Source organism: Staurois parvus, unplaced genomic scaffold (assembly GCF_062004578.1).
Source record: "Staurois parvus isolate SC_StPar_1 unplaced genomic scaffold, SC_StPar_1.0 ptg001136l, whole genome shotgun sequence".
Classification (NCBI taxonomy): domain Eukaryota; kingdom Metazoa; phylum Chordata; class Amphibia; order Anura; family Ranidae; genus Staurois; species Staurois parvus.
This window is the reverse complement of record NW_028318932.1, coordinates 599,619-624,118: the sequence shown is the minus strand read 5'-3', so window position 1 is coordinate 624,118 and position 24,500 is coordinate 599,619. Positions and strand designations below refer to the sequence as shown.

At 48.1% G+C, this 24,500-nt stretch overlaps 1 protein-coding gene across 1 annotated transcript; it reads right to left on the bottom strand.

Moving 5' to 3' along the window:
- Positions 1 to 1,192: 1,192 nt before the first annotated feature.
- Positions 1,193 to 19,376, bottom strand: GOT2 (glutamic-oxaloacetic transaminase 2). The gene is made up of 10 exons (XM_089659233.1): positions 19,225 to 19,376; positions 13,190 to 13,346; positions 8,693 to 8,821; positions 8,070 to 8,129; positions 7,301 to 7,462; positions 7,018 to 7,122; positions 3,726 to 3,876; positions 3,401 to 3,566; positions 3,148 to 3,298; positions 1,193 to 1,645 (listed from the first exon to the last, which is right to left on the bottom strand). The coding sequence occupies exons 1-10, from the start codon at positions 19,287 to 19,289 to the stop codon at positions 1,523 to 1,525; spliced, it is 1,269 nt and encodes a 422-aa protein (XP_089515359.1). The 5' UTR covers positions 19,290 to 19,376; the 3' UTR covers positions 1,193 to 1,522.
- Between the last annotated feature and the right edge of the window lie 5,124 nt (positions 19,377 to 24,500).

Sequence of the window (24,500 nt, the reverse complement as noted above, 5' to 3'; positions counted from 1 at the left end):
TGGTAAGCTTACAGAGCAGTACATACAGCAGGTTCCGAAAGGAGAGGGGGAGCCACTGTTTCTACACACATTTATTTCAGGTACTTATATAGCGCCGTCAATTTACGCAGCGCTTTACATACATATACATTCACATCAGTCCCTAACCTTCAAGGAGCGTACAATCTAAGGTCCCTAACTCACATTCATACATACACATACTAGGGACAATTTAGACAGGATCCAATTCACCTACCAGCATGTCCTTGGAGTGTGGGAGGAAACCGGAGTACCCGCAGGAAAGCCACGCAGGCACAGGGAGAACATGCAAACTCCAAGCAGGAGGTGCCGTGGCTGGGATTCGAACCAATAACCCTAGTGCTGCCAGGCGGAAGTGCTAACCATTTAGCCACTGTGCTGCCCACCCATTGCACAATGAGGAAACACCAGCATGTTTCTTTGCTGCGGCTACAAATTGTCATTCGCAGCTGCAGCAAAGACCCATCCAGTGTGTATGTAGAGACAAGATGAGCTCAGGCTTGTTTGGACCAGAGTTCAAACCTGCCCAAATGACCCCCACCAAGGTCAAACTGGACAGCCAATCATATGCAACAAGGCGTTCCTCACCCAGCAGTACACCCCTGGCGTATGTGTTGATGTTGGGCAGCGAATGCCTCTGCCGCCTATGATCAGCGGTCTTCGCCAGTATTCCAGGTCACGCTCATGAGTCTGAGAGCAGGATCTGTCTATGACCGCTCAGTCTTGTTGCTAGCTCCTAGCACAGGCGCATGCCCCATATATGCAGAGTCCATAAGGAAAGCCAATTCTTTTACTCCACCATATAGGTGGTGTGCGGTTGTAAAGTGGTTAAAATGACCCATGGAGTGGAAAATACAAGTTCACCAACCCCTTCTTTTCTCACCCCCCCCCCCCATATCATGACCTTCTAGAGTGAAGTAAATGATCCAACACCTCTAACGTCCCTTCTGATGTAGCAATGTTGGTACCTCATGATTGGGCCAGCCCTGTCACATGGGGAAGGAGAAAAAAAAATTATAATAAAGTCCATATCTTTGTAAGTGGAGTTCTTCCCCATTTTGGACTGCCAAACAAAGCTGAACTGTTCCCCCTACATTGCCCTGTATGGGCAGAAAAGGGTCACTTAAAATCAGAGGGTCAGGTGTGATAATGAATCAGAGGCGACACAGAAAGCTCCGAGATCCCCAAAAGGACTTTATTGAAGCAATACATTCAGAGCTCCCTCCTCCCATACCAGTACACTGAGACTGGCAGAGAAGGGGACCGCAGACTGAGGTCACATGATCTTTAAGGTAGAGAAAATGGTGTTCTATAAGAGCGGACGCTTTCTGACTCTTCCAATCCAGCTTCATCTTCCAGAGCTCTAATGTCAGGCTCACACACAGGGAACACGGGGGTCAGTAACAGTTCTAGGGGGATGAAAAGTGCTAATTATGGGGATGTAAAGTTCTCTGCACCCCAGACAGGACAACAGGGAAAGTGCTTTGGAAGATGGCTCCTCCCTCTATTTGGTGACCTGGTGGATGGCATGTGCCAAATAGCCGACATTTCCTGAAGTGACACCGGCTACAGAGATGCGGCCATCCTTTGTCATGTAGATGGAGAATTCTTTGATCAGACGCTCCACCTGGAGAAAGAAGACAGAGAATGAGGATATCACAACGGGAAGACAAAAGGATGACAAATATCATCAAAGGAAATTTAAATTCTGCACTGGCTTCTATGGATATGACGACACCATTTATAAATCTATTGTTTATGGAAATGTGAAGAGGTGTGTGTGACACCAACAGAGGCAGTCAGTGAGTACAGTGTACTTCTACTGTACACAAAGTATGAGCTCAGGTCATGCATCCTAACTCAAATACAGTATTGTACTGCCAGGGTCAGAGGTGTATTGCCCTAGTAGACTGGGATGCCTCAACACACTAAAACATTCATGGCGCCAAGTTACTGTAACACACCTCAAGGCAAAAGTCTGAATGGGACCTAAAGCAAGCCAAGTTCATTTTAACTTAGGTCAACCCATATGCCCTACAAGTTGCTGAAGTTGTACTCTACACATTTCTATAGGTTGATTGACCCAGCGTGGTCACTTGGGCCGTACAGAAGTAGTCTGTCTTTAAGCAAGCGTCAATACATCAGCCGGTCTGATTGGCTGCTGCCGCCAACTGCAGGACCCCCTTTTGCGATGGCCATATCCCACCCTACAGGTCCACTCTAGTGACGGCCATATCCCACCCTACAGGTCCACTCTAGTGACGGCCATATCCCACCCTACAGGTCCACTCTAGTGACGGCCATATCCCACCCTACAGGTCCACTCTAGTGACGGCCATATCCCACCCTACAGGTCCACTCTAGCGACGGCCATATCCCACCCTACAGGTCCACTCTAGCGACGGCCATATCCCACCCTACAGGTCCACTCTAGCGACGGCCATATCCCACCCTACAGGTCCACTCTAGCGACGGCCATATCCCACCCTACAGGTCCACTCTAGCGACGGCCATATCCCACCCTACAGGTCCACTCTAGCGACGGCCATATCCCACCCTACAGGTCCACTCTAGCGACGGCCATATCCCACCCTACAGGTCCACTCTAGCGACGGCCATATCCCACCCTACAGGTCCACTCTAGCGACGGCCATATCCCACCCACAGGTCCACTCTAGCGACGGCCATATCCCACCCACAGGTCCACTCTAGCGACGGCCATATCCCACCTACAGGTCCACTCTAGTGACGGCCATATCCCACCTACAGGTCCACTCTAGTGACGGCCATATCCCACCTACAGGTCCACTCTAGTGACGGCCATATCCCACCTACAGGTCCACTCTAGTGACAGCCATATCCCACCTACAGGTCCACTCTAGTGACGGCCATATCCCACCTACAGGTCCACTCTAGTGACGGCCATATCCCACCTACAGGTCCACTCTAGTGACGGCCATATCCCACTTACAGGTCCCACTCTAGTGACGGCCATATCCCACTTACAGGTCCCACTCCAGTGACGGCCATATCCCACCTACAGGTCCCACTCTATCCAACATGTGCCACCTATCCAAAAATTAGCAGTGGGATAAATTTCACAAGAGTTTGGTGATGTCAGCAGCTCACCTGCTCTGGTTTCAGACCGGTGAAGCAGAACATGCCGATCTGATCACTGATGTGCTGCCAGCTGTGGATGGAGCCTTCCTTCTTCAGGTTAGATACTAGTTGTTCCCGCATACTGATGATACGATTGGCCATCCCCTTTACCTCCTGCAGCCTATAGAAAGAGACTTAATATATTTACGCAAACACAGGACAGACAGAGGGAAGGGGGGGAGGGGGGGGGGGGGAATGGGCCGGGGTGACAGATCCAGCGTACCACTCGCTGCGCAGCTCAGGCTGATTCAAGATCGCTGCCGCTATTCTTGCCCCATTCAGAGGAGGATTAGAGTACATGGGACGAATCAGGATCTTCAGCTGTGACTCCACCCTTTTCGCTTCATCAGCATCACTGCATACCACAGTGAAAGCACCAACACGTTCACCTAGAGGGAGGGAGAGGAGAGTCAGTGGAGTTTCTCCTTACCCAGAGCATATATCTAGTATGGAGTCAAGGAATTAAGGAGCCAGAACCAGATTCTCAGGAAATTCCGTTTCAGATTGATCTACAAACACTTGCTATGTAGCAAATTCTTATTACTCACCGTAAAGCCCCATGTTTTTGGCATATGACTGGGACAGGGCCACATTGAGACCCTCCTGGATGAAATGACGCACAGCCCAAGCGTCCCTGTCTATGTCTCCACTGGCAAAGCCCTGGTAAGCCATATCGAAGAATGGGAAGAGGCGGCGGCTCTGGAGGGTGAACAAAATTTTTAATCAATTTAAACCAATGATATCACAAAGCTCCAAATTAACTCCCTGGTTATCTCTCGCCTCGACTATTGCAACTCCCTGCTCATTGGCTTACCTTTACATAGGCTATCTCCCCTCCAGTCCATCATGAATACTGCTGCCAGGCTCACCAACTGTTCAGTGTCTGCTACCCCTCTCTGCCAATCCCTCCACTGGCTTCCACTCGCCAAACAAAAAAAAAAAAAAATACTCAAAATACTAACAACTTACAAAACCATCCACAACTCTGCCCTCAGCTACATCACCAACCTGGTCTCAAAATATCAACCAAACTGCTCTCTTCAATCTTCCCAAGACCTTCTGCTCTCTAGTTCCGTGTCACCTCCTCCCATGCGCTCCTCCATGACCTCTCCCGAGCTTCTCCAATCCTATGGAACTCCCTACCCCAATCTGTCCGGTTATCTCCTAATCTATCCACCTTTAGACGATCCCTGAACACCTCTCTTTAAAGAAGCCTCTCCTGCTTCTACTTAGTAAACTGCCTTTTATTTCCTCCATAAGCTCATCCCCCCCACAGCTACTACGTTTTGTATCACTCAACCCTTCCTCCTAGATTGTAAGCTCTAATGAGCCGGGCCCACTGTTTCCTCTTGTACCAAATTATATTGCAACTGTAATGTCTACCTTCATTTTTTAAAACGCTGAACAAACTGTTGGCGCTATATAAATCCTGAAGAACAACAACCTCTACATCCTCAGAATAAAGAAAAAAAGGAAGGAAGGAAGGAAGGAAGGAAGGAAGGAAGGAAGGAAGGAAGGAAGGAAGGAAGGAAGGAAGGAAGGAAGGAAGGAAGGAAGGAAGGGTGTTTTTCAAACCAACCCCAACTATCCCATAGAGTCGTAAAAGATGGATTGCGCCGCGCTCCTATATATTAATATATTCAACTTATACTTCTAAGGTAAATATTGATTTCAATTTCAATGTCAATACTTGTGACTATAACACTAAACATATATAAAAGTATACATATAAGTGATATACATAATAAATCCTAAAGTGATAGTGCCTTAATGGGTACCATGGTATAAAACCATATTGCACCTCTATATTGCTGTGATCACTCTATTCACATTGTGCAAAAACATATACAAATTGTGCACGTGCTTATAAAAAGTAAATAAAATTATATATAAAGTCTTCCAAAGTAAATGTGCAAGTGAATTTTCTGTTCCTTCTTGCCGAGTGCTAAATGGTCTCCCTCCGTGCTCACCTCTATATTTGCCTGAATGAATCCGCTTTTTATCCTTCCGGGATAGATGAAATGGAATGATGCTCTTGCTCTAGCCGTCCCAGAAGGTGGACATGTATTAAGATGGATCCTCCTATTATCTCCTTTTTCTCCCTGTGTATCAATGAATACACTGACCAGCTCACTTGGGATCTCCCAATTCCCCTCCTGGGGTTGTTTCCTCGTTCACTCCTCCTTATGCCAGCTCATGGGGTGTTTGTCAGAAAGGAAAAAAGCAGACCATAGTGTCTTATCCTTGTACATAAAGGGAATTTATTTCTGCCAATTAGGATAAGTTTCTCCAGTGCAATGTCGTGACGTCAGAGCCCCTCCCCTACGCGTTGCGTCACAGGGTCACGTGACTTCATCAGGGGGAATTTGATTGGATCCAATCAAATTCCCCCTGATGAAGTCACGTGACCCTGTGACGCAACGCGTAGGGGCTCTGACGTCACGACATTGCACTGGAGAAGCGAGGTGATCCGAGCACAAGCGCAGGCAGACAGCACTGCAGGGGCAGCTGCAGAGTTTTTTTTACCTGTTGATTGCCATCTATGCTTATTTGGATCACATATGAGCTGTATGCCACTGAGCAATATCCTAATTGGCAGAAATAAATTCCCTTTATGTACAAGGATAAGACACTATGGTCTGCTTTTTTCCTTTCTGACCAACACCCCATGAGCTGGCATAAGGAGGAGTGAACGAGGAAACAACCCCAGGAGGGGAATTGGGAGATCCCAAGTGAGCTGGTCAGTGTATTCATTGATACACAGGGAGAAAAAGGAGATAATAGGAGGATCCATCTTAATACATGTCCACCTTCTGGGACGGCTAGAGCAAGAGCATCATTCCATTTCATCTATCCTGGAAGGATAAAAAGCGTATTTGCCTGGATTCATTCAGGCAAATATAGAGGTGAGCACAGAGGGAGACCATTTAGCACTCGGCAAGAAGGAACAGAAAATTCACTTGCACATTTACTTTGGAAGACTTTATATATAATTTTATTTACTTTTTATAAGCACGTGCACAATTTGTATATGTTTTTGCACAATGTGAATAGAGTGATCACAGCAATATAGAGGTGCAATATGGTTTTATACCATGGTACCCATTAAGGCACTATCACTTTAGGATTTATTATGTATATCACTTATATGTATACTTTTATATATGTTTAGTGTTATAGTCACAAGTCACAAGTATTGACATTGAAATTGAAATCAATATTTACCTTAGAAGTATAAGTTGAATATATTAATATATAGGAGCGCGGCGCAATCCATCTTTTACCATTCATACACACTAGTAAGTGAGTCAGTGTAAGTGCCAGCGCACCTTATACACTTAATAAGAAGATTTTACTGTATGTTACTTATTGAACACCTCGATTCATAATAGCTCACAAGAATTCACTATTTATATCCCATAGAGTCCTCCCCCACAATCTATTCCACAACCCCCTACTCCAATCTAATCTCCAACCTCCTCATGACCGCCCCCCCCCCCCCTCTGTCCTGCAGTCTTCCCCCTCTACTATCCCCCAATATATCCAACAGCTTCCTCATGCCACCCCCCACACTACCCTAATATTGCACAATCCCCTGCTCCAAATTTAGCCCATAGCCTCCCCCTCCTATTACCGCAATCACCCCAGTGAAGGCTCAAAGCTACCTGCAAATTCTTCCAATGTACACGAAGTATGCTGTGCATAGAAAATGGGCTTCTCACTCTACCAACTTTAGGGTAAATTTTCAGTGGTTATTCCGAATTTATAAATTTGTGTTTCCTTTCTATAAACTTGAATATTGACACAATGCCAAAAGTGATCAGGGAAAAGGAAAAATACCTTTACAGCAGCAGCAAGCTCCTTCCATTGCTCCTTGCGGGGGTCCACTCCGGTGGGGTTGTGAGCACAGGCGTGGAACAGTATAATGCTCTGTTCTGGGATTTTCTGACAGCGAGAAAACAAGATTTTTAGTGAATGAGACAAGCGAGTTTCCTCACTTCACGTGAAATATACTACAGAGTGCAGAATGGGGTGGTGGGGTAAATGGTGATGGGTGAGGTTTAGGTATGCGGGGATGGAGAGGACACACCAACACCAGTGTGCAGGATAGGATTCTACTTACCGAGATATCGGCCAGAGCACCAGCAAAGTCAAACCCACAGGTCTTAGGATCATAATAGCAATAACCTTTGACCTCCAGCCCAGCATCCCGGAAGATGGGAGTGTGGTTACCCCAGGACGGTTTGGGCAGATACACATCACGGCTGAACTTGTAGAATCTATGCTGTGAAAAGATATCTAGATATTAATTTGACTGGACTGAATACTGCAGTCATGACACAGGAGGAGAGCTCAATGTATCAGTCTATCAGAGAAAAAAAGGGACATCTTTTCAAAGACAAAATACTCCTAATATAATTTTATTCATTTTAGGCCAGTCCCACTATCCATCGGAGGTCCACCCCCTCGCGTGGACAGTCCCATCATCCACGGGGGGTCTCCTCGCGTGGACAGTCCCATCATCCACGGGGGGTCTCCTCGCGTGGACAGTCCCATCATCCACGGGGGGTCTCCTCGCGTGGACAGTCCCATCAGGGTTTCCCCTTGTTTGCTTTATGCTGATGCACAAGACATGTTCCACCAGAAAGTCTTCACTCCCATCTCCTAACACATCTGAACTATGCACTGTCTAAGCTCGTTTGCCCTGACTAGTGAAGCATACAATACAACACTTCCAGAGCTGCAGATAGGATTCCTATCACTTCTACTCAGTATGCACTCATTTCCAGGGCAGACGATTCATTCCCCACTCAAGAGTCATTCAGTGATGGGTACTAAAATGTCCCGTCTGGCCCCTATAGTCACTGTAGCCACAGTCATCTTTCACTCACCAGGAAGTTGGCTCCAACCCGCAAAGATCCAGTCCCAGAGATGGTCTGTACTGTGATATACTGGAGGGAGACAGAAGAGGAGAACAGCATGTCACATCCAGAGACACACACTAATCAGGCTGTCCCAGCCAATACCTGTGTGCTTAGGCTACCATGAAAGCCGTCAGCTCTGGAGTCCCAGTCTTGCGACTAACATGAAGTTGAAGGAGCAACAATTGGCTGCTTCCATCAGAGCCTTCTCTTACAGGTGCTTTTATTCAAAGAAAAATTTTAGTTTTCTTTACAAACATCGGAGAGATGACAACATGCATATTAGCAGGGTCAAGGGGGCAATAACCTCTGTGGCATCAAACTGCAGGAAAGCCACCCAGAATCCATAGGAATTTTCAACTGTACTCAAAGACTGTTCAGATGAGCTGAGCAGTGGCTGCCCCCATATTTATTTTTGTAGTTCCCTTTAAACAGCAATGTCTGTAATGGTCTCTGCCAGAGGAGAGAGATAAGGGACATACACCACTGATAATACGGACTCACAGTCCATGCCCTGAAATAGGCTACAATCTACACTACACACAACACTGTACCGGCATATGGGAACAGACATTCATCAATCTCAGACTTACCCGGCCACACTGAACCACCTCCGACTTGTCCCCAAGTGCCAGCTCAGCCGATGCCCGAGCAAAGTCAGCTAGTCCTCCAATAGCCAGGTACTCTTTGTCCATATGTTTGGCTGCCAGCTGAGCCTCCGCCTGAGAGATGAGAAATCAGAGCAACATTAGTGATGGACAACCTCAGAGACGGAAGAGGATTGGGCCTACCAGAGACTGCCGTATCCAAAAGATAGCGTTGGGCCTACCAGAAACCAGCAGTGCCCAATCATATTATAAGGCCTACAGGTGGCTACCAGTCCCCAAATGACACCACTGGGGCTACCAGTCCCCAAATGACACCACTGGGGCTACCAGTCCCCAAATGACACCACTGGGGCTCCAAGAGACTACCAGTCCACAAATTACACCAGTGGGGCTACCGGAGACTACCAGTCCCCAAATTACACCAGTGGGGCTACCGGAGACTACCAGTCCCCAAATTACACCAGTGGGGCTACCGGAGACTACCAGTCCCCAAATTACACCAGTGGGGCTACCGGAGACTACCAGTCCCTAAATTACACCAGTGGGGCTACCGGAGACTACCAGCCCCCAAATTATACCATTGGGGCTCCCAGAGACTACCAGTCCTTAAATTATACCATTGAGCCTATCAGAGACTATCAGTACCCACATTTTACTGCCGGGCACCATCCATAACATGACTACTACAAGGACAACCACAGAACCGGCAGAGGCCTACCAGAAAGTACCATTACCCATACTATAACAACATTGGGCCTACTGAAGTAGGGGTTGAGTTTATGTCTATACTCCAATGGAGAAATATGTTTTTTTTTTTCCTGTGTCCCTGTTAGGTAGCTCTCCCCTCCCTCCTGTATGGTAAAATGGTTGTCGCCAGCACTGGAAGCAAGAGGAAATCTCTCTAATGAAACCTCAGATAGTAAAAACCTGACAGGGGGTTCTACTCTTTCCCTCCTATTCAAAGCTTTGGCTGAACAAATACTTTAATGGACTCTCTACACAATGTCAGCAGGCGGTGACTTCCCCCATACCTTATGTGTTAAAAAAAAAAAATGTACAACTCTTTTACCCATTAACCAAGCCACTGGTCTACAACAAACAGCCAATTATCGGTCAGTATACAAACTGAGTGCCAACATAACTGAAAACATCTTATCACGGGCTGAATGACTCATTACGAGCAACAGGAATTTGGAACATTGTCAGTTGCACCATACACCATTCCTCTCAGTACTATGCAATACCCAATCTAACTCCGCACTATGCTGTGCCATACACCATACCATACCATACATCGTCGTCCCCCAATACTACGCTGAAGGCATACGCCGCCCCCTCTCAGCACTACGCTGAAGGCATACGCCGCCCCCTCTCAGCACTACGCTGAAGGCATACGCCGCCCCCTCTCAGCACTACGCTGAAGGCATACGCCGCCCCCTCTCAGCACTACGCTGAAGGCATACGCCGCCCCCTCTCAGCACTACGCTGAAGGCATACGCCGCCCCCTCTCAGCACTACGCTGAAGGCATACGCCGCCCCCTCTCAGCACTACGCTGAAGGCATACGCCGCCCCCTCTCAGCACTACGCTGAAGGCATACGCCGCCCCCTCTCAGCACTATGCAGTGCCATACGCAGCCCCCTCTCAGCACTATGCAGTGCCATACGCCGCCCCCTCTCAGCACTATGCAGTGCCATACGCCGCCCCCTCTCAGCACTATGCAGTGCCATACGCCGCCCCCTCTCAGCACTATGCAGTGCCATACGCCGCCCCCTCTCAGCACTATGCAGTGCCATACGCCGCCCCCTCTCAGCACTATGCAGTGCCATACGCCGCCCCCTCTCAGCACTATGCAGTGCCATACACTGCCCCCTCTCAGCACTACGCTGAACCATACACCGCCCCCTCTCAGCACTATGCTGAACCATACGCCGTCCCCTCTATAGCTGGGCTATACTGGCAGTGTCACCTACAGCACAGCAGAGACTGAAGTTGGGTACATTCTGGCCCTTTATATGAAATATGGATCCTTGCCATGCTCTGTATTTGTTCTGCATCTTTGATTCAGAGATCAGACAAACAGATTTCCTGGCACACGCACAGAAGGTACAGAGTGCAGCACAGTGATCAATGCCTGCCCCATAGGATTGGAGCTCTTACACACTCCTCCAGAGTCATGCAGGGGCAGTGGGCCCCTGGGCCACACAGGTGATTGTGTCATGTATTCATCACATGCCAGAGGAGTGATTGGTAGCAGCGGACATGGACAGAAGGGAGGAGAGAACATGAAAGCTGGAAGAATTCCATGCGATTTCCAGCAACATCTGCGGATGGCGGAGAGTCTCACACAGAGGCCACCAATGGATGAATGCTGTAACCCTCATGACCAGAGTTCACCAATCAAGGGTATGTGTGCAGCATGGATGGGAGGTGAAGGCTGGTCACTATGGGTTACCACCACCATCCACATCACCAATCCCTTGTAGGAGGACGTCTGCAAAATGAACAGCTGTTTGAACACCCCCCTCCATACTGCCAACCTTCACCTGTTCAACTCAATTCACAAACTTCAGTGAACAAAATGTGAAATTGTAGGCAGGCGGGCAGTGCCAAGTTCCCTGTCAGGAGTTCAGATGAATAAAGAATGGAGGATGGTGTATGAAATCACTACAAGACAGCATGACTCCAATTTTCCCGACATACAAGTCCTGGCATGACCACAGATTTTTGTGAATCTCCGACAAACCAGATTTAATGTGTCATGTGATCGTGATCGTCTCTGCTCAGGAATAGAAGAGGGTGGAGGAGAGTGACAATCAGATGTGCAACAGAAAAGTTAGGGAACACCAGCCAAATGTGGTTCTAGTTCTGGATGGAGCAAGAAGGCAAAGATCCTCCCATGAGTTTTACTGCTGTCTGTGCCTCTCATTAGGTAGATTCCCTTTATATTTACCCCCCCCCCCCTTTTCCGCCCCTTATCCCTCTGCCTGCCCCAACCTTAGCCAGGAAAACATGAGGAGCAATTCTTGGTGAGCTGACACGACGCGGAGTCCATGAACGGGCCACATACACACAGGAGACAGGTCCGGTCCGACAGTGTGTGAGCAGCACACTTAGCTGTATTGTAAATTATGGGGTTCCAGACGTTCTGGTAATACCAGACGCCCTACAGATCAGTCCCCACCACTGATGTCATATACCCAGTTTACCACAGATCAGACCCCCACTGCTGGTAATACCCAGCTCCCCGCACATTGGACCCCCCCCCCCACTGCACCCGGCAGTAGGTACCTGGTTCCCTGCAGATTAGACCCCCACTGCTGGTAATACCCAGCTCCCCACACATTGGACCCCCCACTGCACCCAGCAGTAGGTACCTGGTTCCCTGCAGATTAGACCCCCACTGCTGGTAATACCCAGCTCCCCACACATTGGACCCCCCACTGCACCCAGCAGTAGGTACCTGGTTCCCTGCAGATTAGACCCCCACTGCTGGTAATACCCAGCTCCCCGCACATTGGACCCCCACTGCACCCAGCAGTAGGTACCCGTTTCCCTGCAGATTAGACCCCCACTGCTGGTAATACCCAGCTCCCCACACATTGGCCTTCCACACTGCACCCGGCAGTAGGTACCTGGTTCCCTGCAGATTAGACCCCCACTGCTGGTAATACCCAGCTCCCCACACATTGGACCCCCCACTGCACCTGGCAGTAGGTACCTGGTTCCCTGCAGATTAGACCCCCCACTACTGGTAATACCCAGCTCTCCACACATTGGACCCCCCACTGCACCTGGCAGTATGTACCTGGTTCCCTGCAGATTAGACCCCCCACTGCTGGTAATACCCAAATTCATGCAAATTAGATCTCCACTGCTGGTATTACCCGGCTCCAAGGAATAGACTTTGCCTCTTACAACAAAGCCCCTCTTTGCCAATAATACCCAATCCAGCAACAGATGAGCCCCCAGTATAGCCCAAAGGACCCCTCCCTGGTTTTGGCCGCTGGTTCAGTCTGATAACTAACCCCCCACCCCAGTAATACCTGGATTAGTCTGATAACTAACCCCCCTCCCCAGTAATACCTGGTTCAGTCTGATAACTAACCCCCCTCCCCAGTAATACCTGGTTCAGTCTGATAACTAACCCCCCTCCCCAGTAATACCTGGTTCAGTCTGATAACTAACCCCCCTCCCCAGTAATACCTGGTTCAGTCTGATAACTAACCCCCCTCCCCAGTAATACCTGGTTCAGTCTGATAACTAACCCCCCTCCCCAGTAATACCTGGTTCAGTCTGATAACTAACCCCCCTCCCCAGTAATACCTGGTTCAGTCTGATAACTAACCCCCCTCCCCAGTAAAACCTGGTTCAGTCTGATAACTAACGCCCCTCCCCTGCAACACCTGGTTCAGTCTGATAACTAACCCCCCTCCCCAGTAACACCCGGGTACCTCCCAACAATTCGCTCCCCATTCCTCACCTTCCGCACACTACTCAGGACGAAGGGCTTGCCGGCGTCATCTCGGTACGCTCCGACTCCCAAATTCATCTTCTTGGAGTTGGTGTCCCTCTTGAAAGCTTCGGTCACCCCCAGGATGGGATCGGGGGGGCCCATCTCCACATGTGACCACCATGAGCTGCCAGGGGAACATTACAAATAATTGTTCTCATCAGAGGCCTTCTAGCGCCATTCTATCATTTCTGCAGCATCAATGCCCTAACTGTAATGGAACTGGACCACAACCCCCCCCCCCCCCCCCCCTCCAAATACCCGGGGCAGCAGAGCAACAGATTTAATAACAGGTGACACTGAGGGGAAATTGCATGTTGTATTTGCACACACATAACATTCCCCATGGTGACATAGAAGAGGTCGGTGCAGATGGTGGCTGACAGCTGCAATTATACAGACCGATTTACTGGTCATGCAGTAACCCACGGCAACCAGATTACACTGCCGGCACAGATTACAGAGTAATGAGAGTACAATACAGGATTACCCTGAGAAGAATCAGGCAGGAACACTCAGCGTGGATGTGTCGGGGGGGGGGGGGGGGGGGGAAAGGTCAGGGACGGACAAGGTGATTTATAAACAGCAACTGGTAGTTACCAAAGCCCAAAATATCCCATGGGGGGGGGGGGGGGGGGTTCACAGACACCGCAGGAAACACTTTAGGAAATATGGGGGGGGGACCGCTTGGTGACACCAGAACCCCCCCCCCCCCACAAGGGCTCAGCTGGAGTTGTACGACACCAACATTAAGCAGAACCCCACTGAGAGTTTGCAAACAGAATGCAATCCATTACAAGGGAAGAATATTTCATACAGACTTATTAGTGAAAGTTGAATGGGGGGGGGGGGGCACAGTGGAGCCGGGGAAGGGGGTGGGTGGGTAGAAGGTTGGGTATTAGACAGGGAATGCAGTGGAGTTGGGGGAAAGGGGTTGGCGGGACCAGGGAGGGGGGTGTGCAGTGAAGTCCGGGGAGGGGATTAGAGGGGGAATGCAATTTTTCGCAACTGGAAATAAAAAATGCAGCACAGGAGGTGATCACCTCAATGGATTTATGGCAGGATCAACTGAAATATTCAACAGATAACAAAACAACTCTGATGGGATACTGAACAAAACACAAGGAGGAAATAAGAAGAGGATTGATGGTGGAGGGGAAGGGGGGTCACCGGGCAGCCATGCTTGTGAAGTCCATGTAGTGTGATGGCTCACTACAAGGGGGATATGATCTCAATATATAATACATCGGGGGAAGGGGGGGTATGATCACCACGTAGAATACATGAGGGGGGGTATGATCACCACGTAGAATACATGAGGGGGGGTATGATCACCACGTAGAATACATGAGGGGGGGTATGATCACCACGTAGAATACATGAGGGGGGGTATGATCACCACGTAGAATACATGAGGGGGGGGGTATGATCACCACGTAGAATACATGAGGGGGGGGTATGATCACCACGTAGAATACATGAGGGGGGGGGGTATGATCACCACGTAGAATACATGAGGGGGGGGGGTATGATCACCACGTAGAATACATGAGGGGGGGGGGTATGATCACCACGTAGAATACATGAGGGGGGGGGTATGATCACCACGTAGAATACATGAGGGGGGGTATGATCACCACGTAGAATACATGAGGGGGGGTATGATCACCACGTAGAATACATGAGGGGGGGTATGATCACCACGTAGAATACATGAGGGGGGGTATGATCACCACGTAGAATACATGAGGGGGGGTATGATCACCACGTAGAATACATGAGGGGGGGTATGATCACCACGTAGAATACATGAGGGGGGGTATGATCACCACGTAGAATACATGAGGGGGGGTATGATCACCACGTAGAATACATGAGGGGGGGTATGATCACCACGTAGAATACATGAGGGGGGGTATGATCACCACGTAGAATACATGAGGGGGGGTATGATCACCACGTAGAATACATGAGGGGGGGTATGATCACCACGTAGAATACATGAGGGGGGGTATGATCACCACGTAGAATACATGAGGGGGGGTATGATCACCGCGTAGAATACATGAGGGGGGGTATGATCACCGCGTAGAATACATGAGGGGGGGTATGATCACCGCGTAGAATACATGAGGGGGGGTATGATCACCGCGTAGAATACATGAGGGGGGGTATGATCACCGCGTAGAATACATGAGGGGGGGTATGATCACCACGTAGAATACATGAGGGGGGGTATGATCACCACGTAGAATACATGAGGGGGGGTATGATCACCACGTAGAATACATGAGGGGGGGTATGATCACCACGTAGAATACATGAGGGGGGGTATGATCACCACGTAGAATACATGAGGGGGGGTATGATCACCACGTAGAATACATGAGGGGGGGTATGATCACCACGTAGAATACATGAGGGGGGGTATGATCACCACGTAGAATACATGAGGGGGGGTATGATCACCACGTAGAATACATGAGGGGGGGGGATATGATCACCACGTAGAATACATGAGGGGGGGGGATATGATCACCACGTAGAAAACATGAGGGGGGGGATATGATCACCACGTAGAAAACATGAGGGGGGGGATATGATCACCACGTAGAAAACATGAGGGGGGGGATATGATCACCACGTAGAATACATAAGGGGGGATATGATCTCCACGTATAATACATAAGGGGGGATATGATCTCCATGTATAATACATAAGGGGGGATATGATCTCCATGTATAATACATAAGGGGGGATATGATCTCCAAGTATAATACATAAGGGGGGATATGATCTCCAAGTATAATACATAAGGGGGGATATGATCTCCATGTATAATACATAAGGGGGGATATGATCTCCATGTATAATACATAAGGGGGGATATGATCTCCATGTATAATACATAAGGGGGGATATGATCTCCAAGTATAATACATAAGGGGGGATATGATCTCCAAGTATAATACATAAGGGGGGATATGATCTCCATGTATAATACATAAGGGGGGATATGATCTCCATGTATAATACATAAGGGGGGATATGATCTCCATGTATAATACATAAGGGGGGATATGATCTCCATGTAGAATACATAAGGGGGGATATGATCTCCATGTATAATACATAAGGGGGGATATGATCTCCATGTATAATACATAAGGGGGGATATGATCTCCATGTATAATACATAAGGGGGGATATGATCTCCATGTATAATACATAAGGGGGGATATGATCCCCATGTATAATACATAAGGGGGATGTGATCTCCATGTATATTACATAAGGGGGATATGATCTCCATGTACAATACATAAGGGGGGGGGGGATATGATCTCCATGTATAATACATAAGGGGGGATATGATCACCATGTATAATACATAAGGGGGGATATGATCTCCATGTATAACACATAAGGGGGGATATGATCTCCATGTATAATACATAAGGGGGGATATGATCTCCATGTATAATACATAAGGGGGGATATGATCTCCATGTATAATACATAAGGGGGGGGATATGATCTCCATGTATAATACATAAGGGGGGGAGGGTATGATCACCATCTATAATACATAAGGGGGGATATGATCTCCATGTATAATACATAAGGGGGGATATGATCACCATGTATAATACATAAGGGGGGATATGATCTCCATGTATAATACATAAGGGGGGATATGATCTCCATGTATAATACATAAGGGGGGATATGATCTCCATGTATAATACATAAGGGGGGATATGATCTCCATGTATAAATACATCAGTGGTTCATATAGTGAACGCGGTGTAGAGTTATTCACCCTGAGGTCATCACAGAGGACAAGGGGGCACTCTTTACTTCTGGAGGAAAAGAAATTTAATCTCCAAACACGGAAAGGTTTCTTCACAGTAAGAGCTGTGAAAATGTGGAATAGACTCCCTCAAGAGTTGGTTCTGGCCAGTTCAGTGGATTGCTTTAAAAAAGTCCTGGATTCTTTCTTGGATACACAGAATATAACTGGATACTAACATTTATAGGTAAAGATGATCCAGGGAATATCCGATTGCTTCTCGGGGATCAGGAAGGAATTTATTTCCCTGCAGGAGCAAATTGGATCATACTTTGCTGGGTTGTTTTTGCCTCTCAGGATCAACTGTGGGTATAGGATTAACTTTTTTGGTTGAACTGGATGGACTTTTGTCTTTTTTTCAGCCAGACTAACTATGTAACACGGTGTCAGTTTAGTGATCCCAGGACAGGCACAGTGTACATTGTAACTTCTCTTACTACTGAGAACACATTAGATACATTTTATATGTCAGTCACATGACAGGTGGTGTGAGGTGTGAGGTGGGGGAGGGGGGACTAGTCTCAGATTAGAGATGTAAAGAGCGTGCTCAGAGTATATGAAGTACCCAATACACACACGGGAAGCACACACTGTACAGACACGGCAAGCACAGACATATGGGAGCGGAATGCAGCACACATGAGGAGGAGGAGCGCTGATAATTACACACAGATCTCATATTGGGACCCAGGCCAGGAATCTCGATCACCCAGAAAGTCCAGTCCATCCCCCTTCCTGATCCCCATCAGACTCCAGGCCGGGATTTTGCTGTCACAAGACCTTCCACACAGCAAGAATGTAACCCTTCAAGGCTGTAGCAGTGATCCCATGAACCTCCCCCCCCCCACACCCACCCTGAGGTCCCCTACACAGGGCTGGTGGTGCTCTGCACAAGGTGACAAGTGTATATGGGGGCCACTTTTCCCTCCCCTGCAAGAGACCAACATGTCACCCACCAACAGTAACTCCTCTGATCACCCCACACTGAACACAGACCCCTCCCCGACCTTCAATCGTCCTTGTGCCCCAGATAAGTGATCACTGGGGGAGGCAGAGGTGACCCCCCCAACCTCATCACTGCCAGCACACCGGGGGTTAATGCATCTCCAGCCCAGACAACGTGTCAGACTACAGGAGACCACAACTCCCAGCATTCCCTGCACAGACCACCAAAGGCCATCTACAGGGGACCCCAACCCCCAGCATTCCCTGCACAGACCACCAAAGGCCATCTACAGGTGACCCCAACCCCCAGCATTCCCTGCACAGACCACCAAAGGCCATCTACAGGGGACCCCAACCCCCAGCATTCCCTGCACCGACCACCAAAGGCCATCTACAGGGGACCCCAACCCCCAGCATTCCCTGCACCGACCACCAAAGGCCATCTACAGGGGACCCCAACCCCCAGCATTCCCTGCACAGACCACCAAAGGCCATCTACAGGGGACCCCAACCCCCAGCATTCCCTGCACAGACCACCAAAGGCCATCTACAGGGGACCCCAACCCCCAGCATTCCCTGCACAAACCACCAAAGGCCATCTACAGGTGACCCCAACCCCCAGCATTCCCTGCACAGACCACCAAAGGCCATCTACAGGGGACCCCAACCCCCAGCATTCCCTGCACAGATCCCCAAAGGCCATCTACAGGGGACCCCAACCCCCAGCATTCCCTGCACAGACCACCAAAGGCCATCTACAGGGGAAACACAACCCCCAGCATTCCCTGCACAGACCACCAAAGGCCATCTACAGGGGACCCCAACCCCCAGCATTCCCTGCACAGATCCCCAAAGGCCATCTACAGGGGAAACACAACCCCCAGCATTCCCTGCACCGACCACCAAAGGCCATCTACAGGGGACCACAACATCCAGCATTCCCTGCACGGAACACCAAAGGACATCTACAGGGGGCCCCAGCACTCCCTATACCGATCCCCAAAGAGTATCTACAGGGGACCCCCAGCATTCCCTACACTGTTCAGAAGAGAGCTACTGCTTTTGCTCCTTCACACATGGGCAGGGGCCCCATATATCTCCACCCCCCTTTTCACACATGAACCCCATATTCCCCCCCTTCACACATGGACAGAGGCCCTATATACACCCCCCCTCCCCTACACACAGACAGGGGCCCCATCGTACCTAGCTCTGGCCCCGAGGGCCCCCAGGCCAGGCCGGATTCGGAGAGATGTCAGCAGAGCCATCATTAGAGGAGAGAGAGAGCCGAGAGCGCCGAGACCGCCGGGAGATACAGGGTCACCTGACCCCGCCCACCGACACACACACCCCCTGAATGACCCCGCCCCTTTTCCGATCAGCGCCCCCCGCCGACCCGGAGGAGACACTGCTCCGCCAAGAGGACCTGTGTATCCAATATCATCATCCTCATCATTATGAATATTATCATATTATCGTCTATTAATTATCATCATCCTAATGATCACCTTTATTATTAATATATATTTATTATCAGTGCAACCCCAGGAGGACCTGTAATATTATCACCTTAATACTCATCACTATCCTCCTACTCATCATCATCACTATCCTCCTACTCATCATCATCATCACCATCCTCCTACTCATCATCATCATCATCACTATCCTCCTACTCATCATCATCATTATCCTCCTACTCATCATCATCATCACTATCCTCCTACTCATCATCATCACTATCCTCCTACTCATCATCATCATCACTATCCTCCTACTCATCATCATCATCACTATCCTCCTACTCATCATCATCACTATCCTTCTACTCATCATCATCATCATCATCACTATCCTCCTACTCATCATCATCATCATCACTATCCTCCTACTCATCATCATCATCACTATCCTCCTACTCATCATCATCATCACTATCCTCCTACTCATCATCATCACTATCCTCCTACTCATCATCATCATCACTATCCTCCTACTCATCATCATCACTATCCTCCTACTCATCATCATCACTATCCTCCTACTCATCATCATCACCATCCTCCTACTTATCATCATCATCACTATCCTCCTACTCATCATCATCATCATCATCACTATCCTCCTACTCATCCTCACTATCCTCCTACTCATCATCATCATCATCACTATCCTCCTACGCATCATCATCATCACTATCCTCCTACTCAGCATCATCACTATCCTCCTACTCATCATCATCATCATCACTATCCTCCTACTCATCATCATCACTATCCTCCTACTCATCATCATCACTATCCTCCTACTCATCATCATCACCATCCTCCTACTCATCATCATCATCACTATCCTCCTACTCATCATCATCATCACTATCCTACTCATCATCATCACCATCACTATCCTCCTACTCATCATCATCATCATCATCATCATCACTATCCTCCTACTCATCATCATCACAATCCTCCTACTTATCATCATCATCATCACTATCCTCCTACGCATCATCATCCCCATTATTATTATTATTATTATTATTAATGCATCACCAAACACCAAAAGGACATGTATAATACTTATCAGCATTATTACTGCACTGCCAAGATAGCCTGTATAATAATTATTATTATCCTCCTTATCATCATCATCATCCTCCACATCATTATCACCATCATCATCCTCCACATCATCATCATCATTCTTCACATCATCCTCACCATTATCAGCCTCATCATCATCACCATCCTCCACATCATCATCCTCCACATCATCACCATCATCATCATCCTCCACATCATCTTCACCATTATCAGCCTCATCATCATCACCATCCTCCACATCATCATCCCCCACATCATCATCACCATCATCATCATCCTCCACATCATCCTCACCATTATCAGACTCATCATCATCACCATCCTCCACATCATCATCATCATTCTTCACATCATTTTCACCATTATCATCATCATCCTCACCATCATCATCCTCCACAGAATCCTCACCATTATCATCAACATCATCCTCCACATCATTATCATCATCCTCCACATTATCCTTATCCTCCTCCATATCATCCTCATCATCCTCCACATCATCACCATCATTATCATCATCCTCCACATCATCATCCACATCATTATTATCATCATCATCATCCACCACATTATCCTCAAAATTATCATCCTCATCCTCCACATCATCATCACCATCATCATCCTCCACATTATCCCAAAATTATCATCCTCATCATCCTCACCATCCTCCACATCATCCTCACCATCCTCCACATCATCCACACCATTATCATGATCATCCTCCACATCATCATCACCATCATCATCCTCCACATTATCCCAAAATTATCATCCTCACCATCCTCCACATCATACTCACCATCCTCTACATCATACTCACCATTATCATCATCATCATCCTCCTCATCATCCTCCACCCTAGCCTCATCATCATCACCATCCTCCACATCATCCTCATCCTCCACATCATCATTATCCTCATCCTCCACATCATCCTGACTAACATTATCGTAATCATCATTATCCTCCACATCATCCTCACCATTATCATCATCATCACCATCCTCCACATCATGATCACACTTCTCATCACATCCTCCTCCTCATTATGATATTATTACTGCAGCACCAAGAGGACCTGTAATGTCATCATCATACTCATGAATATTATTATGATAGGATCTGTAGTGTATGATGAGTGGTATGATGGGTGGAGGGCAGTATGTCCTCAATGTGACTTCTAGTTCTGGCTCTCTGTACATACAACACTGGCACTTAGGGTTGATTTGCTAAAACTGGAGAGTGCAAAATCCGGTGCCTCTGTGCATAGACACCATTCAACTTCCAGGTTTTATTGTCAAAGCTTAAATGGATAATAACGGCATCATTTAAAAAAAAAAAAAACCGTCATGCTTACCTGCTCTATGTAATGGTTTTCCACTTAGCAGCCTCGATCCCCCTCTTCTTGGGTCCCCCGTTGGCGCTCCTGGCTCCTCCTTCCTGTTGGGTGCCCCCATAGCAAGCAGCTTGCTATGGGGACACCTGAGCAGGAGCGCTCCCTAGCTGCTGCTCTGTGTGTCCGTTCACACACGGAGCTGTGGCTCGGCCCTGCCCTCTCTCTCTTCTTGTTGGCTCACTGGCTGTGATTGACAGCAGCGGGAGCCAATGGTTTCCGCTGCTGTCTCAGCCAATGAGGAGAGAGAGTCGCGGGATAGTCAAGACTCCAGTGCAGATCGCTGAATCGGAGGAGGCTCAGGTAAGGATTGGGGGGGGGGCTTGGTGGGATGCTGCACAGAGAAGGTTTTTTACCTTCATGCATAGAATGCATGAAGGTAAAAAACCTTCAGCCTAACATCCACAGTAATTAAACAAGCTGAAGTTAGAAGCTGATTGGCTGCCATGCACAGCTGCACCAGATGTTGCACTCTCCAGTTTTAGTAAATCAGCACCATGGAGTCCTCACATTTTCTGATATAATTTCAGAGAAGACTTCTATTTCAGTTCTATATGGAGCAGGAAGATGCATGTCCTGTCAGGAACTTGTCACTACCGGTGACCACACTGGGTGAATTTCCCCTAAGTTCCTGTCTGGTGTTACTGAAAATGATGACATCCTATGTCTCCATCTCTTTTCAGACCTGGAATTCTACCACAGCTACAGAATTTTCCATGTCTCCATCCCACCCAAGAGGATGTCCTCTGTATTTAATCCAACACAGAAGGATTGTCTCTGCTTATATTCCACCCAGGAGAAGTTCCTCGGTCTCTATCCCACCCAGGAGAATATTCTCTGTCTCTGTGCCACCCAACAGAATGTCCTCCATACCATCCAAGAGGGTGTGTACTGTCTCCATCCCACAAAGGAGGATGTCCTCTGTCTCTGTCCCCCAAGGATGATGTCCTCTTTCTCTGCCCCCCCCCCCCCCCCCCGTCCTCCTCCAGAGGATGCTGCCCTCTACAACCAGGAGGATGTCCTCCATCTCAAGTCCACCCATTATGATGTTCTCTGTCTTCATCCCACCCATTATGATGCCCTCTGCCTCTATCCCACCCACGAAGATGTCCTCTGTCTCCATCCCACCCAGGAATATGTCCCCTGTATCCACCCCGCCCAGGAGGAATTCCTCTGTCTACATCCCACCCAAGAGGAAGTCCTCTGTCTACAGCCTGGTAGCTAAGTCTCCATCATGCCATAAGCATAGCCGACATCACCTTCACCTTGAGTAGTCATAGTAGAATAACGTCTCAGCTTTCTTATTGCCTTTGAACATAGTAGGCTGTACCCTTAGTGTGTAGATTTACGCTCATTTTCTGTCCGGGTGACACCCTGTTTGAGGGGAAATCTCACATTATGACAGAAGATAACATATAATGGTGTGACGGGGTAATAGGCTGTTCTGAGATCTGGAATCTTTCTGATGGATGTGTCCTCCAGTATGGTGGAACCAATAGAAGAACGCGTATTAATAGAATACAATATAGAACAGTTTTTTTTATTAAAGTGAACTAGTCAAGAGACGCTGATCAATCACACTAATGGAATCTCTATGGTACCATTTCTCTTGTCCTGTATGTTGGGTATAATTTTTGGAATCTCTTCTTATTCTGTATGTATGGACTCTGCACAGAACCATTTCTCTTGTCTTGTATGCTATGTGTGATTCTAAGTATCTGTTCTTGTTCTGTATGTATGGACTCTGCACAGTACCACTTCTCTTGTCCTGGATGCTGGATGTAGTTCTTTGTATCTGTTCTTGTTCTGTATGTATGGACTCTGCACAGTACCACTTCTCTTGTCCTGGATGCTGGATGTAGTTCTTTGTATCTGTTCTTGTTCTGTATGTATGGACTCTGCACAGTACCACTTCTCTTGTCCTGGATGCTGGATGTAGTTCTTTGTATCTGTTCTTGTTCTGTATGTATGGACTCTGCACAGTACCACTTCTCTTGTCCTGGATGCTGGATGTAGTTCTTTGTATCTGTTCTTGTTCTGTATGTATGGACTCTGCACAGTACCACTTCTCTTGTCCTGGATGCTGGATGCAGTTCTTCGTATCTGTTCTCATTCGGTGTGTATGGACTCTGCACAGCACCACTTCTCTTACCCTGTATCCCGAGTAGGGGCGGACTGACCATTTGGAAACTCGGGCACTGCCCAAGGGCCCGGAGTCAGTAGGGGGCTCCATGAGATGCCCCTGGTACCTTTCATAGGCATTTTTGGGTGTGGTTTGAGTGTGGGCGATCCCCTATTGCCCGGGGGCCCCCTGAGTTGCCAGTCCGCCCATAATTCTGAGTGTAATTTTCGATATCTGTTCTCATTCTTTAAGTATGGCCTCTGCATAGTACCACTTCTTGTGGCTCCATGAAATCCTATTTGTTTGTACTCTGTTGTAAAATTGATATCTCTGTATCTCCTGGATCTAGTTGGGAATGGAA